We start from the raw sequence: 25,623 nt of genomic DNA on the forward strand, positions 1-25,623 counted from the left end.
AGCTCAATCTGTGCTTATATTTTTGGCTCTTGATCCAGGTAGTTTTCTCCAACTCCCAAGATCTTCTGTAATACCTTTTAGACCATAACTCATATCATACACAATCAGAAGAACCATTAGATAAACTATATCCATTAATGTCAAGGTACTATATGGCAGCTGTCATTCTGCAATCATGGTACATTGTTGATTCATTCATATCCAAATGCAATCAACAAATATATGCTTTTTCTTTTGCAATAAGAACTGCCCATGAAAGAAATTTATTTCTATCATTCTTTATTCATGGATTTCATCCTGCATGTCATATTTAATAGTGTTGTATGCTGAAATTCCTCTGGTGGTTCCCTGTCAAGTGTCATAATCCAAACCAACGATCACAGGTAATCTCATATTATTTTTATCCCTCTGACATTGAGGATTTTTGTGAGTTCCCATGGCAAAGACACTCAGATGCTCAGTTGGACACTGGTTCTGATTAAAATGGAGCAGACAATAAAGGCCTAAATGCTCTTGCATTTATTAATATCGTCTCTTGTGTAAAAATAAAAATAGGGAACAACATACAAAAGGAAAGTAAATTCTATACACCAACTCCAGGAATCATTCCTCCTCCTCTTCTTCCTCTTTCTTCTCCTCCTCTTCATCCTCCTCCTCCTCCTCCTGCAGTAAAAGCAGAATTCTTTATTTTTTTCAGGTTTTCCCTCGCAAGAAAGCTCTTCCCAAACCAGTCCCTGCAATAAATCTCACATTCTGGATAAAATTGAAAATTGACAGAGACATATACACATAGTCTTTAGGGACAAATATCTAGCAGCTGATAAAATATTTTGTGTTTCCTAATAGATAATAAATACTGGATAATAAATAGGAGAAAGGAAGGGGGAATGGAATATGGCAGCACCATTAAAGCTAGCTGGTTTTCATTTTAGCACGAGATGTCCTGAATATGAACCCACTTCTTCAAAGGCAGTACTAAGTGATATTAAAGCTCCCTAAAGTATATTTATATATATATTTATAAATGTCACACAACTGTATAAATTTGTTTTAAATTGGAGGCTAAATATCTTAAATATCTCAGTGTCATCATAGATCGAACACTAACATATAGGAAATGCTGCATGAACACCAAGCACAAAGTAGCTACATGCAATAACATCCGGTGGAAACTTACTGGCAGCACATGGGTTGCAGACCCAAAATTAATAGGAACATCAGCCCTGGTCTTGACTTACTCAACAGCCGAGAATGCCTGCCCTCTTTGGCACAAGTCTGCCCATGCAAATCAGGTGAACACAGCATTGAATGAAGCATGCAGAATAATCACAGGATGTCTTACAAGCTAGCTGGCATTGCCCCCCTCCCCCCACCGTTGTGAGATGGGAAGTTGCTGCTAACTTTGAGAGAAATAAGGTTGAATACTGTGAAAACCATCCACTGCATGGCTATTAGTCTCCTCCCGGTAGACTCAAATCAAGGAAAAGCTTCATGAGAACCACCACTCCTCTTAATGTTCCTCCAGCTGTTGCAAGAGTATCCCATTGGGCAGCTAAACCAGGAAATCCCAACTGGACCCCCCCCCCCCCCAAATGAGGGTTTTCCTCCAGGGGCAAACCAAGAATGGGCAACTTGGAAGTCCGTGAAAAGACTCAGAAGTGTAGTGAGCAGATCAAAAGACAACCTGGCAAAATGGCACTACCTAAAAGAATCCAACACCTTGTGTGACTATGGAGCAGAACAAACAACTCTGCATCTGTATGCTTGTCCACTATGCACTGCCTCATGTACAAAGGAAGAATTGTTTTGGTCAAAAGATATTTAGCCACTGTGCTCCTTCTATTTTTTATCAGTTTTATACTAATTTATGAAATGCTTTTGATACAAAATAAATAAATAAATCCTGATTCAAGCCTAAAGATCTGTTTCTTCCGTCCTGTGTCTGAACAAGATAAAGGATGGAGTGATCGTAGAGTGTGGGACACAAATATAATCAGCAGTTGTGGAAGTGCAGCCCAGCCAAAGAAGGGAAAGGGAGCCTCCCCTTGTTGGCCCAGCTCTTGTCTTGTTTCTGCCACCTCTAAGCAATTGCTGATGCAGCCCTTTGTCAGGAACTAAGGTGGGTGTGTAAACTGTGTTTTGTCATTCCTGTGTAGGCAATCCACACACACACACCTTATCCCTTAAATCTGCATTCTGTTCCAGGTTAAATGGTTGTGAGGAAGCATCTTAAGTCTCCTCTGTGCACTCACACACTCTAACCGGTTACACCTCGCTAAAGGAATTGATTGTGAGATGGCCACATATTTGTCCTTTCAATTTACTTGGTAAACACATCCTAAAATGGATATGGCATTTTTCTTAGAACCATTACAGCTATTTTATGGAAATTACTGATACTCCTTGTTTGGCCAGTTTAGTGGGAAAAGTGCCCATTGGATTTATCTTCTAAAATAGGAGCCTGCCATTGGTCCATCTTGAATATCAAGGAGGTCATAAAATAAAATTCCCATTCTATAAATGAAAGAGTACGTGGGTAAGTGAAAGGAATACTGGCCTTTGGAAGGAATAGTTCTTCCTCAGCATCTTCACCTTCTTGGTCCTGGAAAATAAAGGGCATTACAATACATGGGTTACATGAAAAACTTCTTGGAACATTCATAACCATGGAATTCTGGGAGCTGCAGTCCAAAAAGGTAACTTTCCCCACTTCTGTTCATAATATACAAATATTGATCTTTTAAGCCCTAAACAATCTGGAAATTGAAGAACCTTCACTTCTATTAGAGCTGAGCAACCTGTAATCCTCCAAAGGTTGTTGGATTGCAGCTTCCATAACCACACGCCACAGATTATGCTGTTTATGGCTGATGGCATCTATAGTCTGATGAAAATCTCAAATCTACTTTAGATTTCAGAAAACTTAGGAAAATGTGTTTATTGTTCTTTCATTGGTTTCATTGTGCTTTAATTGTCTTGTTTTTGTTATGGCATGAAAGTCATAGGTGTGGAAGGGAGAGGATTTCATGTAGGGCAAGGTAGAAAAGATTAAAAAATAAACTAACCAAATCAATCAACAAAATTGCTGTCCTTGGTTTGACTTCTATTCTCTCTTTGGTTGTGCGTTAGCTGTTTTTCTAGCTTTGGTGTCTTCTGAACATTTAAATATTGCTGCACATAGTGTGTTTACATTTTGGTGGTAATATTAACATTTAGGTTATTGTTTCATAGTTTTACAGATGTTTGTACGCCTCTTTTGATGGCACCCCGAACAAAAGGTTAAGTGTTTATGGTTTTTTTTATGTCACGAGTGACTTGAGAAACTGCAAGTCGCTTCTGGTGTGAGAGAATTGGCCGTCTGCAAGGATGTTGCCTAGGTAACACCCAGATGTTTTGATGTTTTACCATCCTTGTGGGAGGCTTCTCTCAAGCCCCCACATGGGGAACCGGAGCTGATAGAGGGAGCTCATCTGTGCTTTCCCTGGATTTGAACCTCTGACCTGTCGGTCTTCAGTCATGCTGGAACAAGGGTTTAACCCATTGTGTCACTGGGGGCTCCACCATTCATGTGGGAAGGATAGAAGTAGCCAAGAAACTTAAGAATTAGTTCAAGGTGGGGGGTTTTTGTGTGTGTGTGTGTGTGTCAGGAGTGACTTGAGAAACTGCAAATTGCTTCTGATGAGAGAATTGGCCATCTGCAATGACATTGGCCAGGGGACGCCTGGCTGTTTGATGTTTTACCATCCTTGTGGGAAGCTTCTCTCATATCCCTGTATGGGGAGCTGGAGCTGACAGAGGGAGCCCATCCGTGCTCTTCCTGGGATTCAAACTGCAGACCTGGTGGTCCGCAGTCCATTGCGCCACAGGGGGTTCCAATGTTTATAATTAATGAATTTACTGGCCAACACACATTTTGGTGCCTCAAATATTAGCCCTTTTTCTGGGTATATTTGGCCTGCTGATTCTAAAAAAGGCACCAATTTTCTCCTATCAGCTCTAGTTTTTGACGCACAGAACATATGCCATATACCACCCTTCATATACTTGTCCACAGAAAACCATGATAATCATATCTAAGAAATTAAAGCCGATGTAGTCTATCCAATGCAATTTTCTGAATCAATACCCCAAATAACCCCAGGAATAGATCTAAAAATCAAGACACTAAGAAAAAAAATTCCTCTTGGGCTGTGAATTATCAATCTACAATTTAACCCACCAAATGGATGCTTGGGAACTGACACTGTGATTTCGAATCCCAAGCATAGTTAAGTTGCTTCTTTGATATGAAAGACTTATTATGTGTAGAAAAACTCTGTCCTGCCACTAGAGCTGACCTTGCATCCATTCCCTGCAGATTTAGGAGCTATGCTACTTAAAGCAGTGGTCTGCGGACCACTACTGGTCTGCAAGCCATTTCCCACATCAAGTTTCCAGGTTTAAAAATTCAATCACAGTGAACAGAGGCTGGGTGGCCATCTGTCAGGGGTGATTTGAACGCAATATTCCTACTTCTTGGCAGGGGGTTGGACTGGATGGCCCATGAGGTCTCTTCCAACTCTTTGATTCTATGATTCTATGAATGGACATAACTATGCTGCCCTTTTTTTGCCTCCTTCATACCTTGATGGGATTAATACACTTATTTAAACAACACCTGGCATACATTTTAAGACCCCTCCCCAGCCTCCCTTGTTCTGTGGCTGTGCTAAATATCATTGTGCCCTTCAACTAAAAGAAAATGTCTAGGACTCTCTTCTCCATTGCCCCCAGACTCTCTCTCTTCTCAATGTTACCTGGCCTGTAAAAGTCTTCAACTTGGCCCGTGCTCGCTCCCTGCGCTTCAGCTCTCCTTCAATTATGTCAAAGAACTCCTTCTGTATGCGTTCGAGGGTCTCCGTGGGTTTCTCATCCATCACCTCTTCTTTGGTGTCTTCTTCCTTTCCTTCAGCCTTTGTCTTTTCCTTTAGACGCATTTCACGGTGCCGCGCCTCCAGAATCTTCTCCCGCTTAGTCTCTCGCTCAAACATCTGGGAAGGGTTACAGTTCGAAAGGGGGTAACTGAATTGCCTCCAGACCATGTATTCCCTTCTCTCCAAGAGAATCCACACATTTTTGTTGGGCCTTGTACATTCCTCCACAATTTCAGACCCCCTAGCAATCACTGTTTCGGCGTAGCTAATCAAGTTAAAAGGAAAATGGGAAGAGAAGAAGTTGGCACTTTCCAGTCCGGGGTTCTAAATGGTGGGAACACTGAGGAAGAGCTGTATTTTATCTTCCTTTATGCTCATTATATAGATAAAGATTGATATGAAAAGATGGGATAGATTTAGCTCGCATGGGGAGGGGTTGCATGTCAACAGGACACCTTCACCCTCTTCATCCACTTTGAAGTGGATTGTAGTCCCTTTGTGAATGAGGCCTCAATCCAACCAAACCCAAAGAGCTGTAAGGAATAAAAAATAATTCCATAAATCCTTGGTATTTCTAAAAAAAACAAATGGAATGCAAATTGGATAAATAAAGTTGTGTGGAACTTCCCATTCACTCCAAAGAGGAGGTTGAAAAAAAGCAGAAAGCTCTCCCACGTGTTTATGACAGAGTAAGAAATGAGCAAAAAGCTGTGCTGGAACTGAAGCAAGGTATGGATGTCTGGAAAAGAATAAGGCTAGAGAAGCTGAGCTCACTACACACCCACACACCCCCACTACCCCCCCCCCTTTTACTCTTGAAGGGAGCTATGCCCACCTTGGTTCACAATTTGCCTCCCACAGGAACGAAGTACTTACTGCGGAGGCCAAGTTCTTCTCATTCCGTTGCAAAGTGCAGAGGCCAGAGGAGAATTCCAGTAGTGTCACAGTGCCCAGCTTGGAGCCACAGCCAATGAAACGTCCATTATCCTGTAAGCGTAGGCTGAAGAGAGGGTCATCACAGACCTGTTGGGAAAAGACCCAGTTCAGGAGACAAAGCTCTTTGTTTTTATGTTTGTGTGCATATCATGAGAGCTTTGGGTTGTTGTTTCTTTTTTCTTTTTTTTTAAGAAAACACCAGGATTTCAGAACCTTTTCAAGGTTTGGGGGACACGTCAATTCCAGCCTTCCATTAAATTGATTGAAAGCAAATAGATGTTATTTATAATTTTATTCTGTTACAGGGAATGGCCTGCTGGAACATGTTGCTTAAATGAAGATGAAGACCCACTATATGCCAAAAAGTTCCCGGGCAAAATATAAAGTGTTTGTTTTGACCTTTTAAAGCCCTACATGATTTGGGTCCAGGTTACCTACAGGATTGCCTTCTCTTACACAATCAGCCCTTTAGAACAGTTAGGCCTCCTGGCAGATGTTTACTCCAGCCTGCCAGAGACCTGACTGGTAACTATCACCCAGATGACATTTTAATCAGCCACCACATAACTGTGGAATGACTTGCCAGAAAAGCTCCGACAGTTAAACACAATTGAAGACCCACCTCAATGGCCTACTCAGTCAATTTTCAATCATGAGTTTTGATTTAATGTGTCGTTGAAGGCTTTCATAGCCGGAATCACTGGGTTGCTGTGAGTTTTCCAGGTTGTATGGCCATGTTCCAGAAGCAGTCTCTCTTAAATCTCCTATATAGGCTTAAATATTAACACCCTAGAAGTACAAGATCCTCTTTGATCTTGGAAGCCCAGTGGGGTCAGCATTGATAAATATCAGATGGGAGAGCACCAATGGAAACCAGATGCTCTTGGCTTTATTTCAGAGGATGGAATTGGCCAAACCATTTCAGAGTATTTCTTGCCTATGAAATCCACGGAGTTGCCCTAATTTAACATTTGCACACATACACACTACTTTAGAAATTTTCAAACACATTTAACTACAACAAAATAAGGATATGTGTCATGTTCAAACATGGCCATACACTCGTAAGTTTTCCCTGGAAGTGACAAACAGAAGGCAACACATCTTTGAGACCTACAAGCTATTCAATATAGCTTTCCTCCACTGGATTTCCTTCAGAGATATATATATAGCAAATTGCTTTCCCAATCAACACAGACACTTACTGTACTGGTTGGAATATTAGGAGTTGTAGTCAGACCCATCTGTAGGCTATGTGGTTAAGGAAACCCAATTTAGTGATTAAGAACTTCTGAAAAGTAACCCAACCAGTGATTTCTAGGGCCCTTCCACACAGCGCTATATCCCAGAATATGAAGGCAGAAAATCCCACATTATCTGTGTGTGGACTCAGATAACCCAGTTCAAAGCAGATAATTTGGGATTTTCTGCCTTCATATTCTGGGATATAGCGCTGTGTGGAAGGGCCCTTAATGTGCAAATACTAGCAACAACAAAATCTCAACAATCAAGAGAGCAGAACTCTCAGAAGAAAAAGATTAGAACCTATAAATCTAATGCTAGTGGTTGTGTGTGTGTGTTTCTTCCCTTGCAGTAACCTTCAAGTTGAGCGTGGGGTCATTCTGTTTGAACAGGAAGTCCCAGACATCAAGAGTCCCATCCATTTTGGTGGTGAAGAAGACAGCTGGCCGAGTGGTGCTCCAGCATCCATCTGTGATGTAAGCCATATGATATCTGCAGAAAAATACAACAATTGGTAATTTTATTTTTTGTTACAGATGTGGATTTGTGAAGGCTTTGCTCAAAAATGGTATAGATTTCATATACATAAATATTTCATTACATAGACACATTGGAGTTGTTTCCCTCCTTCAAAGCATTCCTTCTTAAGTGCGTGCTCACTATAACAAAAGAGTAAGATGAACCTATCGATTTGCTATCTTTTGTAATGCCCACCTACTTATTGTACTCTTATTATGAACAGGAAAATAGGTTGAGAACAGCAAGGCTGGGAAGGGAAACACCACCAGCTTTCCTCTACTCCAGACTCATTTTTCTCTTGATTCATGCTACCTTGCATGTTACATACAGGAAATCAGGCCTCATTCAATGGGTTAGCACTGTTGTGATGTGCTCGTTGCTTGGTTAGAAAACATCTAATCTGTTTGAAGCAGATAACAGATGTATCATACATGCCTACATATAAGTTTAGAACAAATTTGGGGGCCAAAATTATGAATTTTGATGTGATATAGCAAGGATTTAAAATCAATAAGGGGATGGTTCCTTTTTCTTATAAGAGTTACACTGGTCTGTGGATAAGTCAATTCAGGATTTGGGGGTTCATTTTTGACTAAACTTTCTAGACTTATGCATGAGTATATACAGTAAACAAAAATGGAAATTAAATGAGGAAAGGATGAGGAATTATTAGATTCACAACTGATGTGCTTTATGAAGTGATAGGATGAAAAAGAAGCCATTAGTCAACCTGTCAGCTAGGACTGACTCTAGTGACATTGAAGCATCTACACTACAGAGGAATTTGCTATCATCATCATCAGTAGCACATATATGTTATTAAAATCGTCAACATCGTGATGAAAGATTAAAAGAATGTGTTACCTACTTAGTCCACATGATTGAGGATTCTCTGCTCTCTTCTGACCAGATGCGTGCAGTCCAGTCCCCTACTGTCAAAAAATTCTTGGGGTAGAAAGGATTCCTAGAAAGGGAATAGATGGGTCCATGGTGCCCACTGAATGTGCAGACAATTTTTTCAGCAGGTGTCTTGGCTTTACGGTTGCAAGAAATCACCATGCCTTGCTCTGTTCCCACCATGAACTTGGTTGGCTGTGGAAAACCAACAGAATGCTACTGTTACTTAAGTATGCTATGGCATCTCCTCACAGGTCAAAAAACATGAACGGATATTGTCCATAAGAAGGTATCAATGGGTGGTGAGGATAGACACATCATATTAGGACTAAGTCCAGGTCTAAAGCTTGGTCAGAAGAGGGGAAAAAAAAGATCTTTGGCCCTATAGAAGCAGCAATATCTGCACAAATAGCTGGACCAAGTAGCTATTTCTGAGATAAGACAACCTTAAAAGATCCTTGTATTAATAATCAACAATGCAAATCTGAGGCTGCTTGGAGATGGAGGAATGTCTGTTGAATTGTTAACAATCTGTCCCTAAAAATAAAGTGGGCCCCATGGAATTCATTAGGTGGATCCCCTGTAATCCATGGATGCCAAAATCTTATTATATACACTGACATACTAAAATGGGGTCCCTTATATAAAATGGCAAAATCAAACTTTGCTTTTTAAAGGATGTGTGGTTTTGTGGGGAAGGTATTGTCCAGCCATGGATGGTTGAACGTGTGGATACAGAATCCTTGGACACAAAGGGCTGACTATACATAGCATTTGAAATCTGAAAGAATGGATCTGTCTCAAGCCATGCTGGAAAATAGCAATTTCTATTACCATTAAAATCTTGAGCCAACAGTGGACCGTTCATTTTCCCTTAGTCCATCTTGAAAGGCCATTGAGCTCCAGCCAGCCTCAAGAAACTTTTGGTAGTTCCTGACCTAATATCCCACTCTTCCCCTTTATTGTCTTTATTTATCTAGTCAATTTCTCCTTGAACTGGGTTTAGAGATGGACAATCATCATGGCATGAAGCAGCAAAGTATTGCCAAATTTTGAAGTGACCCTGGATATTGATCTTAATGTGGATCTACATCTTAACTTTAGACCAAGAGTGGGGTTCTTTAGCCTTCCAAATATTTTGGACTACAGTCCATCCAGTTATGTACTATTAGTCATAGCAGGCTGATGGGAGTTGGAAGCCAAACCATCTTAAAGACTAAAGTTTCTTCATCCCTGTTTTAGAACTTGATTACAAGACGAACAGCACAAAAAGATGATCCCAAGCTTCTCTGCTCCACTCCACATAATTTTTACAGTGAAGAAAAGAATCATAATCTTCAGACTCTGTGAACTCATTTTCTTTTCAAAGCTTTCAAGTTAGGTTTATATGATGGGCAACAGCATGTGCGTGTGTGCATATGTGATGTACTTATCAATTTAGCCTCCCTGCTGGCTCTCAAAAAACCTGCAACCTCTGTGATTAGGGGCTTGCTTGGCCATGTAACAGAGAGATAAAGATGCTTATCAAGATACAATCCCTCCTGACTGGAGAGATTAAGCCCCTAACAAGCTGCAAGTAATTTCTGGCAACCAAGTCAAGGTAGCAACCGTTTTAGAAGATTTAACATTGTGTTTGAAAATATATTATCTCTAATATGGAGAGTAGCAGTACTTTATTACTTAAAGTTGCATGGTTTTCCCATTGGTGCTCTAATTTATAGAGCATGCGTGCCGGTTATTAAGAACTGAGAAAGAGAAGTTCTTAGTTAAGAAATCTTGGAAGTAATGCAATATCTAGATCGAAAGGCAGTTTAGCCATGATATTGTTCCAATAAAACAATGAGAAGAGAAATAGGGCCTAGCTGTAGCACTTGCAGTAGTGATAGTGTAATAACGTGACAATAGGATCCTCAGGCTTCATAATAAGATTATTACATACATATGTGTTTAAAGGAAAAATCTATTTCAAGGTAAGAGAAATAACACCTGAAATCATCTTTGTGCATCAACTAAGTAAGGAGATTAATTTTCTGCCAAACTTAGGGATGCTCATATGAATTTGAATGACTTTGGTCTGCACTCAGCAAATGATAAGGGACTTCATTGATCTATTTCACAGTAGTTTATAATATTTGTTCCTATAGCAAGTATATGGACTCCCCATGTTTTGTAAACACAGTCCTTCATTTTGAAAGAGGAAGGCAATTACCTACTAGTGTGAATAATTCAGTGTGGCAAGAACCTTCAACAATTGTGATCTCCTCCTATACACACTGGAGGCTAAAGTCTAAGGCAATACAAGTCAAGCACGTTGTCCACGGACAGGTGTAAGTCCACAACCTATTAGCTTCCAGACTGCAGTGAATTACCAGGAAAGAAAGGAACAGTTACAGCCAATGGACACAAATATGGTGGCATTCTCTGGCACAATGGCAAAAAAACAAACAAAAACAAAACCAAAAAACTGTTGGACTTTCACATCGTGACTGAAAGAGGAAGATAAAATGGAATAAACATGTCTGTCAAGGTGGTTGGTCGAAGTTGGTCGGAAGATACATTAAGGAACATTGGTCTAAAAGATCTAGCACAGTCTCAATACTCAGAAGTAATATTCCAACATGTGTGTTGAGATATTCATGCTAGAAAGAGACTAAAAATGCTACTATTCTTCATTTTACTTAGCAATCTTGCTGCTTTGATATTCCTTAAAATCCAGTTTGTTCCTCTATGTTGCTCTTAATTACTCATCAGATTTCAAATATCAGTATAGTATTTTATATTGTATGTTATGAAACTTTTGTACGTTCTGTTTGGATTTCTATGCATATCTCTTTTTTATATTTCAATTTCGACCAACCACCTTGACAGACATGTTTATTCCATTTTATCTTCCTCTTTCAGTCACGATTTCTTTGAAACTCATATATATGTACATTAGTATTGCAAACCTAAGAGATGGGAAAAGACAACCAAGCTGCAAAACCTGCCCTAAAACTTATAGATGAGAGCCTATCCAGAAAACACTCACCATAGTTGGTTCAAATTCCAGGGAAATGGCTCCTAATGCATTTTCCAAGATTCCTTTCCTGGTGACATCCATTACCAGTGATTCTGTGGGCTCTGATAGCTTACGAATGTCCCACCACAAGACCTGGAAAAGAACAGCTGTTGTTTTTTATACTTTTCTGGCCTATATCATAGGGGGCTTTGCATTTCATCATCATCCCTGACCATTGACTACACTGGAGGCCCCCAAGTTTTCAACCCTCTTCATAGGTTTGGTGTAGTTGTTCACCATCAGTGCCACACAAAGGCACTCTATTGTGACAGCATTATCTGTGGCAAAAATGTACAATTCCGGGGTGATCTTGCACCGTACTTTACCTGTCCATCAGTGGAACCAGAGAAGCAATCGGTTCCAGTTTTTGACTGCAGCCAGATCGCGCTGTACACTGGATCACGATGGCCAAGCTCCACAGTTGTCAATTCCACTGGCAGTCCTCCTTTACGGGTGTCCCAGTAAGCTGAGGGACAGGGGAGGGTCAGTCAATAAGAATGATTAACAGTTCTATAGTTACCTCTTCCATTCAGTTCCTGGCTGCCTTCACTATAATATGTTGCCTGTCTTCCACATGAAAAGAGCTGCTCAGATTCTTCTGAGTCATTATTTTATTTGCCATGTTACTTTTAGGGGGCAAGTTGGGTACCGAAAGATCAGATGAAACAATACAAAATTATCTTGAGGCTATAATGAATGGATTAACTTAGCCAAAATGATAACTGAAATTATTATTATTTGGATTCACTGGTTGCCTTTCTACAGGAAAATAAATCATCCATGATTTGGAGCAAAAGTAGAAAGTTTCCACGTGTTTGAGACAAATGCTGTATCCTTCTGGCCCATGTCAATATTGGCCCATTAGCAAAGATTTATCTTACAGAGGTCCCTGTCTCTTAAAAAACAGGAAGAAGAGCTGGTGTCTGCAGATGCAGCAGAAGATTGGTTTCACCGTCCACATCTCAGTTATAATTAAAGAATTGGAAGTGACAGAATGCAATTCAGCGGGCCATTACGGCATGCCTGGGGAGGCTTGTGAAGGACAAAGTGAAATCTACTCTCTCGTCCATCACCTAAGGAATGCCTGATAACATCCCTCTAACATATACTCTGTCGTATCCAATTGCTGCTGGAAATGGCAACTAATACAATAAAAGGCAGTGTAATTAAATCAAAGGTCACAGGAGAATCTAAAAGTAATAGGCTCATAAATGGAGCTGGCAAATGGGAGACTTTGTGGATCACTCAGAACAATGGTACATTGTGTTAATCAAATGGATGGGGAGGCAATTATGAATAATGATGCCTGGCCATTCTGAAGCAACAATTCACAAAAGCAGTGCTACATCTTACTGTTCCCATTTGAACAACCCCAAGCCTTGGAGCTAAAAAATGGCATTCAATGTTTTCAGCTTGAGTTTCTTGGGTGACCACACTCCTTTCTCAATTTCAGCACCATTTTGTGCTTTCCAAGCTTCTATGTGATTTTTTCCACCTTGAAAAAGGTTAGAAAGATTTTCTGAAGGCATATTGGTAAGGAAAAGGGTTTACACAGAATAGTAAGGCTAACTGCTTTGAGATATCTGTGCGATACAGTGGGACACATGGAATGAATAGGGTGAGTCATCCCATTTTCTGTTTCCTATAATGGGAGCCACCTCCAAAATGAAAGGCATGGGAAACAAATAGGTGTACTATCAGCATTGCTGCTTTAATTTACATATTTTAATTGTTTTAAATTGCATTGTTTTAATTATAATTTATATGTCTATTTGATTTTAATGGTTAATTATGTTTGTATTGTTTGTTTTTGTGTAACTATGACATTAAATATTTGCCAAAATTGGAAGCCACTCAGAGTCCCTCTCAGGGTGAGATAGAGCGGTGTAGAAATAAAGTAATTTTTTTTCTGGGTTGTTGTAGGTTTTTTCGGGCTATATGGCCATGTTCGAGAGGCATTCTCTCCTGACGTTTCACCTGCATCTATGGCAAGCATCCTCAGAGGTAGTGAGATAGTGCCATAGATGCAGGCGAAACATCAGGAGAGAATGCCTCTAAAACATGGCCATATAGCCCGAAAAAACCTACAACAACCCAGTGATTCCGGCCACGAAAGCCTTCGACAATATTTTTTTTCTGTTTTCTTTAGAGCTGTTCCTGCTATTACAAAGTGTGCCTTCAAGTCACCTGTTTACTTATAGCAAGCACATAAAATTCATAGTGTTTCCTGAGGCAAGGAAGACTCAGGGGTGGTTTTGTTATTTCCTTCCTTTGAGATATAGCTATAGCACCTGGTACTTTTTGGTGGTCTTCTACAAAGACATGCTATTTATTCAAGTTGAAGTAGGGAAGGCTGGCTACAGAAAATCCTCTGAAAAAGGACTGAGAGATCACAGTGATTATACAACTGTAGTGTTTCTTCAGCTTTTTCTCCAGAAATGAGGTGTGTATCAGTAACATGTAATGAAGCTCTTTCTAATTTGAATGGGTCAATTTAAAAAGTTATATTAAATATGATCTGAAAGTGTGCAGGCTGTCCTTTACTTTTCATTTCAACATTCCCACTGTCAAGACTGGTGTAATGAAACTTCCGCTAGAGCCAAGATAGAAATCATTATACTAAATCAATGCCCCCTTATTTTGGCTTTGTTTGTATTATTTACTTCCTCTTACCAATCTGTCCATTGTAGCATCCCCCAATCAAGATATGGGAATCCTTGGGGTTGTATTCTAAGCAAACAAGAGGTGAGGTGGGCCGGATAACCATTTCTGGTTTGTTAGGGATTTCTAAGAAAGAGGAAAAGACATATATAGTTAAAGAAGAAGAAAAACATGCCTGATATAGAGGTTCCAGTTCTAATATAAGAAATGGAAGATTCATCAGTTTTAATCCCTAAAAGGAAGACAACCAATTCTTTTTCCCAGTATTGATATAAATCACGAAGAACTATAACAGTATAATGTCATATTACTCCCACCCTTATCTGCCTTCAGCAATGATACCCGGAGAGGCATAACTTCTAGAAACTTTGAAGATAATGAAAGTTTTTGTGTTCTGAAACATTTCCAGACTGCCCTATTTTTCCCACAAATTTGGGTAAAAATGGGGGAAACACGGTTGTTATGTTTTTTTTAAACTCACAAAGGTATAATATAGTTCCTGTAATCTTTGGGAAAATAACATGTAAAATATGTTTTATTCAGACAATAACTATAATTATAGCAACTAAAGATATATTAAGTAGTTATTTTATTTTGTTTTCTAGTTGAATTACAAGATGCTAAATTCTAAGAAATTTAGCATCTCTTCGCTTTTGTCTGATGCTTATAGTTTGACAAAAGGTTGAACTTGACAACAAAAGGGGGGAAATGAAGCTATTATATATTTTGAACTTAGTGTCAGGAAGACATACAAAACATTCACTTTAAAGAAAATAAGCATTTGAGGAAAAATGGTGTGTGGGGAGGCAGTTAGGGCTGGTTGCTCTTTTTTACTTTAGTAAACTACATAAAATAAGTTTCATTTTAAGCTATCTCTATCTTCTGTTCCTTCACTTTAGATAATCTTTATGGATATACTGGAAACAGAAAGTTTGCTTGGAATACTCTTTCACATATCAAATAATTTTGGTTTTTTTTTTCAGCACAAGACATACTTTTTCATGTGTTACAGCAGTAAGGAAAGAGCAGTCATACAAAGAACTTGATGTCATTTTGCAGGAAGCATATGCTTGACAGAATCACGGCCTGCATTGTTAGACTATTCCTGTAACATCTGAAAGATTTCCAATATTGAGTCCTACCTGTGCTTACAAATAATCTCAGGGGAAAAAAACTATATAAGAATATCTTGTAAATATGTTAAACTTTTCTGAAAATTTCCAGTTTTTTTGTTTGTTTTTGAGGAGGAAGAGGCTTTCACGCTTTTAATGATCCCTGTTTGCAAATACGCTTGAATTGGAAGATGGGGCAAACTCAAAAATAGAGATGAAGAAAAACAAAACAAAACCAGGAGACAGAACTTGTATCTCAGGAGCCACATTACAGAACCTTTGAGATTTAGTCCACAAAATTGACTAAACTGGAGAAAATAATAATTTGCTGGTTAGAATACTAGTAGCCCACATTTCCACATCAGCTTCTTAGCATTATTGTTTTAAAGTCTTCTCCCAGGAAAATGGCAGAGGAAGGACACTGCAATAGATTATTCCTCTATTGGTCTATTGCGTTTCCCCTCTAGTCACAGGAGAAGACGCTACCAGATAAATTGGTAAATACGTAAGCACTGGGCAAAATCAAGATCAGAGGAACTTGCTGCTTTCTTTACTTCAGGTAGCACGGGTATAACAGCAAAAATGAATGCTTCTTAATAGAGAGCAGTCAAGAGAAAATATCCCAGAATTTTTTTCTTTCATCTCTCAGTACAACCAGAGACTTTTTATAGCAGCTCACCAGTTCAGTTTATTTTAACCCAGTATAAAATTGATTTTTTTCCCATGTCAGGATCGATTTGAGAAACTGCAAGTTATTTCTGGTGTGAGAGAATTGGCCATCTGCAAGGACGTTGCCAGGGGAACGCCCGGATGTTTTAACATCCTGTGGGAGGCTTCTCTTATATCCCCACATGGGAAGCTGGAACTAACAGATGGGAGCTCACCCAGATCCCCGGATTTGGACCGCCAACCTTTCGGTCAGCAGTCCTGCCAGCACAAGGGTTTAACCCATTGTGCCACTGGGGGCTCCTATAAAATTAAATAAGACCAGGATTAACATCTGGTATTGGGTGAACCATCTGTCTAGGAAAATCACACACTGCCTGCATTGCCTGTCTTTTCTCTTCTTACCCAGATCCCAGATGTATGAGTCAAAGCTCATGTCTTTTGAACTCCGTTGAAACTCCAAGCTAGAATAAGATACTGCCAGTTTTCGGCTTCTGTCAGGGTGCCAGGAAAGATGTGTGGCTGTTCTTTTGATGAGGTTTGGATCCCTTTTGGATAAATCAAAAGAAAGTGGCATTCATTGGCTTAAAACATGGTAGGCTGTACCATGACATTGATAGGCATTTATTATAGCATTGATCATTGTGGAAAAGGCACTACAGAAATCTTTCATTGGGGTGGTTAGCAGGAAAACTACACAAATATTTGTAAGCTTTGATTCCAAACAAATTATTTTGGAAGGCATTGGAAGTCTTTGAAGGCGGCTCTGAGACTGCAGTTAGTATAAAGGTTGGCAGCCATATTAATAGTGGGGCTAGCTATAGGGAGCATACCACACCCTTATTAAAGCAGCTCCACTGGCTTCCGGCAAGTTTCTGGGCCCAATTCAAAATGCAAGTTATCACCTTTAAAACCCTATACATTTCAGGTCCAGTCTATCTTTGAGACTGCATCTCCTTCTATGAACTGGTGCAGGCTCTGAGATCTTCCGGAGAGGCCCTTCTCTTGGCCCCACACTGTATCAAGTACAGTTGGCGAGGACGAGAAAGAGGGCCTTCTCAGTGGTGGCTCGCTGGCTCTGGAATGCCCTCCCTAGAGAGATTAGGTTAACCTCCACACTCCAAACCTTTCACTCTAACCTAAAAACATGGCTTTTTGAATGGGTCTTTGACCTTGAGTAGACTGAAATGAGAGCATGTGAGGACTGATTATTCACTCCGCACTTTAGTTCGTTAATTGAAGACAGCCAGTTTTATTTGCACACACTAATGGATTTTATAAATGTTAATAATCTCATTATTATGTGACATTATGTGCATTCGTTGTGGTTGCTGTTACAGTTTTCTGTTGTTATTGTTTTTATGCTTATGTATTGTTTATTTTATGGAGTGCTTTTGTGAGCCGCCCCAAGTCCCTTTCTTTGTAGAGATGGTGGCAGGGTATAAATAAAGTTTATTATTATTGCTTGATTAACCCATGGATTCTTTCTTACGTCTTCATAAAATATGCCAAGACCAGAGATTGGAAAAGGTATTTATTTGGGCTACAGTTTTCATAATCCCCTACCATAGCTATATGGGCTGGGAGTTTCTAGGAGTTACAATCCAAAAGGCAACTCTTCCAAGCTGTGACAACTGAATCAAGTGAGCCATACAACTCTGTGTTCATTATGCAAATGCCTTTCAGCAATGCACTTTCTGTGGTCCTGTAGAAATAAACCAGTTGCCGCATGAAAGAATAAATAGATGCAAATCTGGCATCAGTGAAAGCACTACTCAACATCAATAAGGCTTTCAGCATCTTGGAATATTGGAACAGGAAACCTAGTAGGAGACTGCACGATGAATGAGAATTCAATATGAATTTCTAGAAATAAAAATCAATTCCTTCTCATGTGGCTTCAACTAAGATAGTGATGAATAGGAACAGGGCCAAGAACCCTATCTCTCTACCTAAACTTTTGCCTTCTTTTTCTCCTAAATGTTTCCCAGCCATTTAGCAGTGAAATGAGTTTTCAGCTCCATGTCTGCCATTGGATTCAGCTGTGAGGCCTCATCTATAGCGCCATATAATTCAGTTACTGATCCCAGATTATCTGGCAGTGTAGACTCATATAATCCAGTTCAAAGCAGACAATCTGAGATCAGAAATTGGATTGTATGGCAGTGTAGATCCAGCCTTAGTAATTGGAAAAGGGGTACAGGGAAAGCTATGATCATAACCAAACCCAATCTTGGGAAACTATCAGGTTCATATGTGAAAAAGAAATCTTGGAGAAAAAAAAAGCCCTGATCAGGGTCACCATAAATTGGAAATGACTTGAACGCACACAACAACAACAACAACAACAACAACAACAACAACAACAACAATGCTCATGGTACCTTTTGGACTGGTGCTGCAACAATATTCACTTCTCATGCATTACATCAGTCTATAACTACTGAATAGCATCTAATATAACCAAACTAAGGTTTATCTCAGAATGGATAATAAGAGTAAAATCTTGAAAGCACAAAGGTTACTAAAGAGTTACCTGAAAACATTGATTGTTTTTGCGGATGGAGCTTCATCGCTAACTCCTGGCATCTCCTCTTCCTCGAAGTATTCCTCGTAAATGTTGATGGCGTTATTCTGTTTGATGCAATGATCCATCAACTACAAAAAAAAAACCCCACGGAATCAATCATTAGATGACTAAAGAACAAAAGGTGGGGTGTTATGGGAACAAAAAGAAAATCATGGAAAATTGCCAGCCAAGCTGATGCCCAAATAAGGTGGACCTAAAGAACCTTACACTGCCAAGCTGCGTAATGACATTGATGTAATTTTCATCCTTCTCAACTTTCTTCCGGAAACGAATGGTCTGCTCCATTTCCAGTGGGTTGACATCTTTTGGCCACCCACCTTCCAAATGATTAATGCCTCGAGTTTCCATTTCAAACCTTTCTGTGTTAACCTGGTACAAAAGACAGTTATTAACTTGCTTCTGGTTTTTGAAACACATTATTTATTAAAACAATTCTATTTCATCCATGTTATCAGGGTAATCAATCTAAAACAAAGCAAAAAAAAAAAAAAAAACTGCAGTGTGGTGGCTCAAAAATGAAATCATATTCCCATGAGATCACAAATGCTTGGGTGAGTAAAAAGTAAAGGTTTCCCCTGACATTAAGTCTAGTTGTGTCCAACTTTGGAGAGTAGTGCTCATCTCCATTTCCAAACTGAAGAGCTGGCACTGTCCATAGACGCCTCCAAGGTCATGTGGCCGGCATGACTGCATGGAGCGCCATTACCTTCGTGTTGAAGTGGCACCTATTGATCTTCTCACATTTGCATGTTTTTGAACGGCTAGGTTGGCAGGAGCTGGGGCTAACAGCAGGCGCTCACCCCACTCCCCGTATTCGAACTGCCAACATTTCGGTCAGCAAGTTCAGCAGCTCAGCAGTTTAACCCACTGTGCAACCGGGGGCTTCCTGCTTGGGTAACTAGCCATGATTAAACTTGGCATTAAATAAGGGAAATCTTGTTGCTAGTAAGGTTTCCAAGGAGAAGGCAACCCCAAAACAGAGACAGAAGAGGAGGCAGATACTAAAGAAAAGGAAGCTCTCTGTTCTATGTCCAGATTGTGCACCACAGTACTCACAAGTGTGTGACACAAAGGAATACCCACCGTCTTGGGCAGAGCTTAATGATTGGGCAGGTATATATATAGAGGGAAAGAGTGGTTTGAGAATTGCACTATGGCTTTTGGGGACAGGATTTGAATCTATACTAGGTGACCCTGGGGAAGTCACACTCTCTCAGTCTCAGAGGAAGGCAATGGCAAACCTTTTCTGAAAATGTTTGCCAAGAAAACTCTAAGTCAGAAAGGACTTGAAAACACGCAATGGCAAATATAAGGGCAAACACACCCTCAGCCATCATAACAGAATTCACATATAAGGCCATTATTAATAATAGTCATAATCCAAGTGAGATAACATTAGGATTGATCCTTATTTTCAGCATATGCACTTAAACTAGAAATCGGTGTTTACAGACAGAAAAGCAATGTAAGCACTGTACCTCATGCTCTGACATGTCACTGGCACACTGAATTCCAGTGTCAATGGGATCTCTTTCAATAAAATTCATAGCTTGAACTGGATCTGGTTGAATGTCCACATTGACCTCCGCCATCCGGTCTGAAAAGTTGCATTGTCGCCCAAACTCACTGCGCTTCTTCACATAAACATAGACTATCTCCATCGTGCTCCCTTCATAGGGAAAGAAAAAAAGCCCTCATATTGCATTTCTGTTGTCACTTCTGAATTATCATTTTAACAGTGCATGAATTGCACAAGCCACAAAATGTGAAGAAGGAAGTTGGGCAGGCAGCCAGGAGGAGCAAGCCTGGCTTAAGGGTATTGTCAAGAGCGTAAAAGTCAGCTCTAATTAACTGATGACTAGACAATGAGGGGAGGTAAATACAGCTGAAGTGATCACACTGTATTGATTTTTAAACACCTATGGTAGTGAAACAGTCACACCACTCTAAACATCTTAATCTAAAACAGCTTTTCTATTCTTTGGATTTTTCCCCTCATTGTTTATTCAAAAAGTCTTCTCTTATTGGAGGAAAACTCCTTCTTCCCATCAAACTGGGATTCAATTACTTTGGGAAATTCCATAGGGAGCATTTGTTGTTTATTCATTCAGTTGTTTCCGACTTTTCATGACCTCATGGACCAGCCCACGCCAGAGCTCCCTGTCGGCTGTGGCCACCCTCAGTTCCTTCAAGGTCAAGCCAGTCACTTCAAGGATCCCATCCATCCATCTTACCCTTGGTTGGCCCCTCTTCCTTTTTCCTTCCATTTTCCCCAGCATAGGGAGCAAAATTGCAAAAAATGTTGCAGATGTTTGTTGAACAATAACTGTGGCTTGATCTACATTGTTAAAATTATGCAAGTTGAACTACAGTATATGGTCAGTATAGATCAGGCATGGGCAAATTTCGGCCCTCTGAGTGTTTTGGACTCCAACTCCCACAATTCCTAATAGCCAAATTGTCTGAGTTGAAGTCCAAAACACGTGGAGGGCTGAAGTTTGCCTATGCCGGGTATAGATCCATAAAATGCAGTTCAATGCCGTCCAAATTGCATTAACACAGTTCAAACTGCATTATTTGTCAGTATGGATCTAGAGTATGACTTTATTGATGAATAATGATGCAGTATTGAGAGATGAGAAAAAAGTGGCAAGAGAACTAGACAAACAAATTATAACGATAAAAGAAGAAATAATAGAGGAAATATTTCAAACGTGGAGAATGGATATGGAAATTGTGAGGGCAGATATCCAAAGGGGAATAAGTAATATAGTAAATGAAAAATATAATGTACTAAGGAGAGTAAGAAGGAAAATGTTACAAAAATGGTATAGGACACCTGCACAACTTTCACGTTTTTTACCTGGGGTAAAGGACAGGTGTTGGCATGGCTGTAAACAAAGAGGTGTGTTTAATCACATGATATGGGAATGTGATAGAGTACAGGCATATTGGAGAATGTTTGAAGGAGAAATTAATAGAATGTTAAATCTTCAAATAATAATAATAGACAATAGAAATGTATTACATGCAAGGATACCAGGAGTGAATAATGTGCAAAAAGAAAGAGTGGTTGACAAATGCATGTGTGCATATCGTTTTAGTGAGAGGTTGGAAAGATAAAACAAAGTGGACTCTGGCAAACTGGTATAGTTATATAATCAATATGCTAAATATGGAAATCACAAATTACAAATTGAACAATATAGGTAAAATAGAAAATGTTATAATAAAGTATGTGGGATCCAGTTAGGAATTACTTAGAGAATATATTAAGAAGTGGAGTGGAAAAAATTGAGATTAAGACTGGTATTTCAAATATAATTTCTGGAGTTTATGATACAAATTGTATGTCCAGGGGGAGGGGAGGAGGAGGGTGGGAGTGGGGTAAAACAATACACAATAAAATATTTTTAAAAATAGTGATGCAATATTCCCACGTGTGTTTCATGTTGGGATCTCAAATGTATGCAGAAAAGCAAAATACTGTTGGGAAATTAGAAACTTTGATGGCTTCTGTGCAAGTCTGTCAGAGCTCAGGCAGGGCAACAGTAGGCAAAGCAATGTCAACCTTCAAACTACAAGAGAGAAGATTCCATCTGAACATTAGGAAGAACTTCCTGACTGTGAGAGCCGTTCAGCAGTGGAACTCTCTGCCCCGGAGTGTGGTGGAGGCTCCTTCTTTGGAAGCTTTTAAGCAGAGGCTGGATGGCCATTTGTCAGGGGTGATTTGAATGCAATATTCCTGCTTCTTGGCAGGGGGTTGGACTGGATGGCCCATGAGGTCTCTTCCAACTCTTTGATTCTATGATTCTATGATTCTATGAACCCTCCAGTGTTTTTGAACACAGTTTCCCAAACCCACAATCAGTAAAACCAACTGAAAAGAAATGTAGGTTTTCAAGGTAGGAAGAAAATTTCAGGGTGGGCCTTTACCTCGTTAATATCAGGGTGGGAGGCCACCAAGCAGAACCAGGTGCTGCAGAGTATACCTCATAGGTTTGTGTGATTGCAGGTAGAAATACTGATAACACATAATTTATCTCCTGTAATAAAGGGATTGTCACAGTTTATTTATTTATTTATCACATCTGAAGCAAACTGAGGGTATAGTTGTAATGTATTTTTAAAAAATGTAAAAACTTGGCAATTATGTTAAATGTCCTTTGACCAGTATCTGGCCACTTGGAGTGCCTCTGATGTTGCTGCAAGAAGGCCCTCCATTGTGCATGTGGCAGGGCTCAGACTGCATTGTGATAGGTGATCTGTGGTTTGCTCTTCTCTGCACTCCCATGTTGGCCCTATCTAGGTCTGTAGGTCAGGTGTTCTGCTTGGCTACAGCCAAGTGACATTGCTTGTGTTCTTTTGTGCTACTAGTCCCCTGTGGTTAAATTTTCACTAATCGGTTTAGCTCTTAGCTGGCTGCTCAACTGCACAACTGTTCTGTCCCAGTACCACAGCACTCAGCATTTCTTCCAAATCCTCCATTGTGCATGTGGCAGGGCTCAGTCTGCATTGCAGTAGGTGGTTTGCTCTTCTTCACACTCACATGTCGTGGACTCCACTTTGTGACTCCATTTCTTAAGACTGGCTCTGCATCTTGTGGTGCCAGAGCACAGTCTGTTCAGCACCTTCCAAGTTGCCTGTCCGCTGGGTGTCCGGGAGGGAGTCTCTCATTTGGTATCAGCCATGGTTTGAGGTTTCATCCTGCCACTTTTGGACTCTCGCTTGCTGAGGTGTTTCTGCAAGTATCTCTGTAGATCTTAGAAAACTATTTCTTGATTTAAGGCGTTGGCGTGCTGGCTGATATTGAAACAGGGGGTGGGCCCAAGATGTCAATGCCATTGTCGCAGTGGATTGGATGAAGTAGCCCTGGAACCTGTTTTCAAAGAGAGATCCGCCAAACAGACAACTCTGAGGAATTCACAAGGGAAGAGTTGTTGCCAGTTCACTGTTTCTGTGTATGGAGGTCTGAACTACAGTGTAGTTCTACAGCTCTCCTGACTGTGAGAGTCCTTCAGCAGTGGAACTCTCTGCCCCGGAGTGTAGTGGAGGCTCCTTCTTTGGAAGCTTTTAAACAGGTTGGATGGCCATCTGTCAGGGGTGCTTTGAATGCAATATTCCTGCTTCTTGGCAGGGGGTTGGACTGGATAGCCCATGAAGTCTCTTCCAACTCTAGGATTCTATGATTCTATGTGTAGAGATCAGACTACTTTCCCCCTATCCCCCGTGGAATGGTACAGGCCCCGGTTCCCTCTCCTGAAAGGCTCCCCTGAAAGGAAGTCTGTACCATTCCACGGGAAGGGGGGGACGGGACGAGAGGGGCGACGTTAAAGGGAGGCTACGAGTGTGAGAGCGAGAGTGCGCGCGAGTTCTATACGCCGACACGAAAAGCCTTCCATGCCTGTCCCTCCTCCGCCCCCAGTTCCCTTTTACCTTCGCTTCTCCCAGCCGGGCAGCAAATCCCGCCGATTGGCGTAGCGTCTCCTCGTCTCCTAGCAACCGCTCCAAGAATTCAGGCGGGGCTAAAGGAGAAGAAGCGAGAGGGAGAGAAGCCATTTTCGCAACAAGGAGGACGGAACCATCTGAAAACTAGAGAGGGGGGATGGAAGGGGCACGGACGGAGAATAGACCATGAGGGAAGAAAGACCAGCAGGATTTCCCCCCCGCCTGCACCCCGTTCCATTGTTCCTTCCTACTGTACAGAATGTTTTTGTGTCTGACGTGTAGTCATTCTAACAGAGCCTGTCCATGAGGTATCTTGGCAGGATGTCCCCAGAAGAGCTTCTCCCTGAGGCTGAGAGAGTGAACCCTGATCCCCAAAGTCAGAGTCCTCCTCCTTAGGCAGTAATATCCTCGCAAGTCTCTGTCTTTGAAAGAGAGATATAAATAGATGCCTCTATGGCACTGGAATGAATGTGAGTCGACACCACTTTCGCTGCCTTGGAATCCTGGGAGTTGTAGTTTAACAAGGCCTTACAGTGGTTCTCAACCCCAGATATTTTTGGCCTACAACTCCCAGCTGGTAAACTGGCTGGGATTTCTGGGAGTTGTAGGCCCAAAACATCTGGGGACCCCAGGTTGAGAACCACTGCTTGAGCCTTCTCTGCCTCACCAAACTCCAAGTCCCACAATTCCATAGCATTGCGCCATGGCAGTTAAAGTGGGGTCAAACCGCATTTATTCTACAGTCTAGAATGGGCAAACTTGGGCCCTCTGGGTGTTTTGGACTTCAACTCCCACCATTCCTAACAACCAGTAGGCTGTTAGGAATTGTGGGAGTTGAAGTCCAAAACACCTGGAGGGCCCAAGTTTGCTCATTCTAGACTATAGAATAAATGCGGTTTGACCCGACTCTTAAGTCGAGTCACCACCCCCCAGAGTTGGGCACAACTAGACTTAGAAACCTTTACCTTTATTATTAGATTATTTTGGAAACTTGTGTCCCTTTATTGATCTGCCCAGGAGAAGGTGTGAGTGGAAAACATATAGTGAGGAAGAAGATAATGGGTTTTGATATCCTAGTTCCAGTTAATACAATGGCTGCCAGTTGAGATAAACGAAAAGGGTGCCCAAGGTGTTGGCAATTTCAATGGGAACCCAAGGAGGGGGTCCAAATTAGTGACAGAGAGAAGGAAAGGTTCCCAGGACTAAACCAGATCATATCAGGAAAAAGAGGGAAAGACCCCAAGGCTCTTGTGTGTGCCCATTGTGTGTCCTGTGTGTCTTCCCCAGGTACAGTGAGAGGGCTATGAAAATCATTTGGTTGCTTCCTGAGGTCCGGTGTGCAGTGAGGCAATACTTTTGCCAAAGGAAAAGTCAACACAAGCTTGCTGTATGTCTCCATGGAGCCATGGACAGTAATTCATAATTTTGGGGTCTCATTTTCAATAACATTACTATAACGTGTGGAAGGACAAGGCAGAGCATTCTCTGTTGTGGCACCCTCATGTTTGGAGTCCTAACTGGCGCCAACATCTCCCTTCATTCCTATGCCAAGCTTTATTAAAATGGTCTTTGGCATTATAT

The 25,623-nt window shown here is 40.7% G+C and overlaps 1 protein-coding gene across 1 annotated transcript; it reads right to left on the reverse strand.

Annotated features, from left to right (window-relative positions):
• Positions 1-496: 496 nt before the first annotated feature.
• DNAI2 (dynein axonemal intermediate chain 2) lies at positions 497-24,163 on the reverse strand. The gene is made up of 14 exons (XM_060764253.2): positions 24,031-24,163; positions 20,073-20,263; positions 18,802-18,963; positions 18,541-18,662; positions 16,410-16,552; positions 14,239-14,352; positions 11,892-12,031; positions 11,536-11,658; positions 8,479-8,702; positions 7,448-7,583; positions 5,790-5,936; positions 4,797-5,030; positions 2,558-2,602; positions 497-663 (listed from the first exon to the last, which is right to left on the reverse strand). The coding sequence occupies exons 2-14, from the start codon at positions 20,253-20,255 to the stop codon at positions 604-606; spliced, it is 1,833 nt and encodes a 610-aa protein (XP_060620236.2). The 5' UTR covers positions 20,256-20,263; positions 24,031-24,163; the 3' UTR covers positions 497-603.
• Positions 24,164-25,623: the final 1,460 nt, after the last annotated feature.

Source organism: Anolis sagrei, chromosome 2, assembly GCF_037176765.1.
Source record: "Anolis sagrei isolate rAnoSag1 chromosome 2, rAnoSag1.mat, whole genome shotgun sequence".
Lineage (NCBI taxonomy): Eukaryota > Metazoa > Chordata > Lepidosauria > Squamata > Dactyloidae > Anolis > Anolis sagrei.

Bases quoted from the DNA above. Each gene is read 5' to 3' on its own strand.
- DNAI2 (XM_060764253.2), bottom strand. From the start codon at position 20,255: ATGGAGATAGTCTATGTTTATGTGAAGAAGCGCAGTGAGTTTGGGCGA. The intron at 16,553-18,540 runs GTAACTCTTTAG...TTTATCCAAAAG, and splicing joins AAAACAATCAATGTTTTCAG to GGATCCAAACCTCATCAAAA. The intron at 7,584-8,478 runs GTAGGTAACACA...ATTTTTCTGCAG, and splicing joins TCCTCAATCATGTGGACTAA to ATATCATATGGCTTACATCA.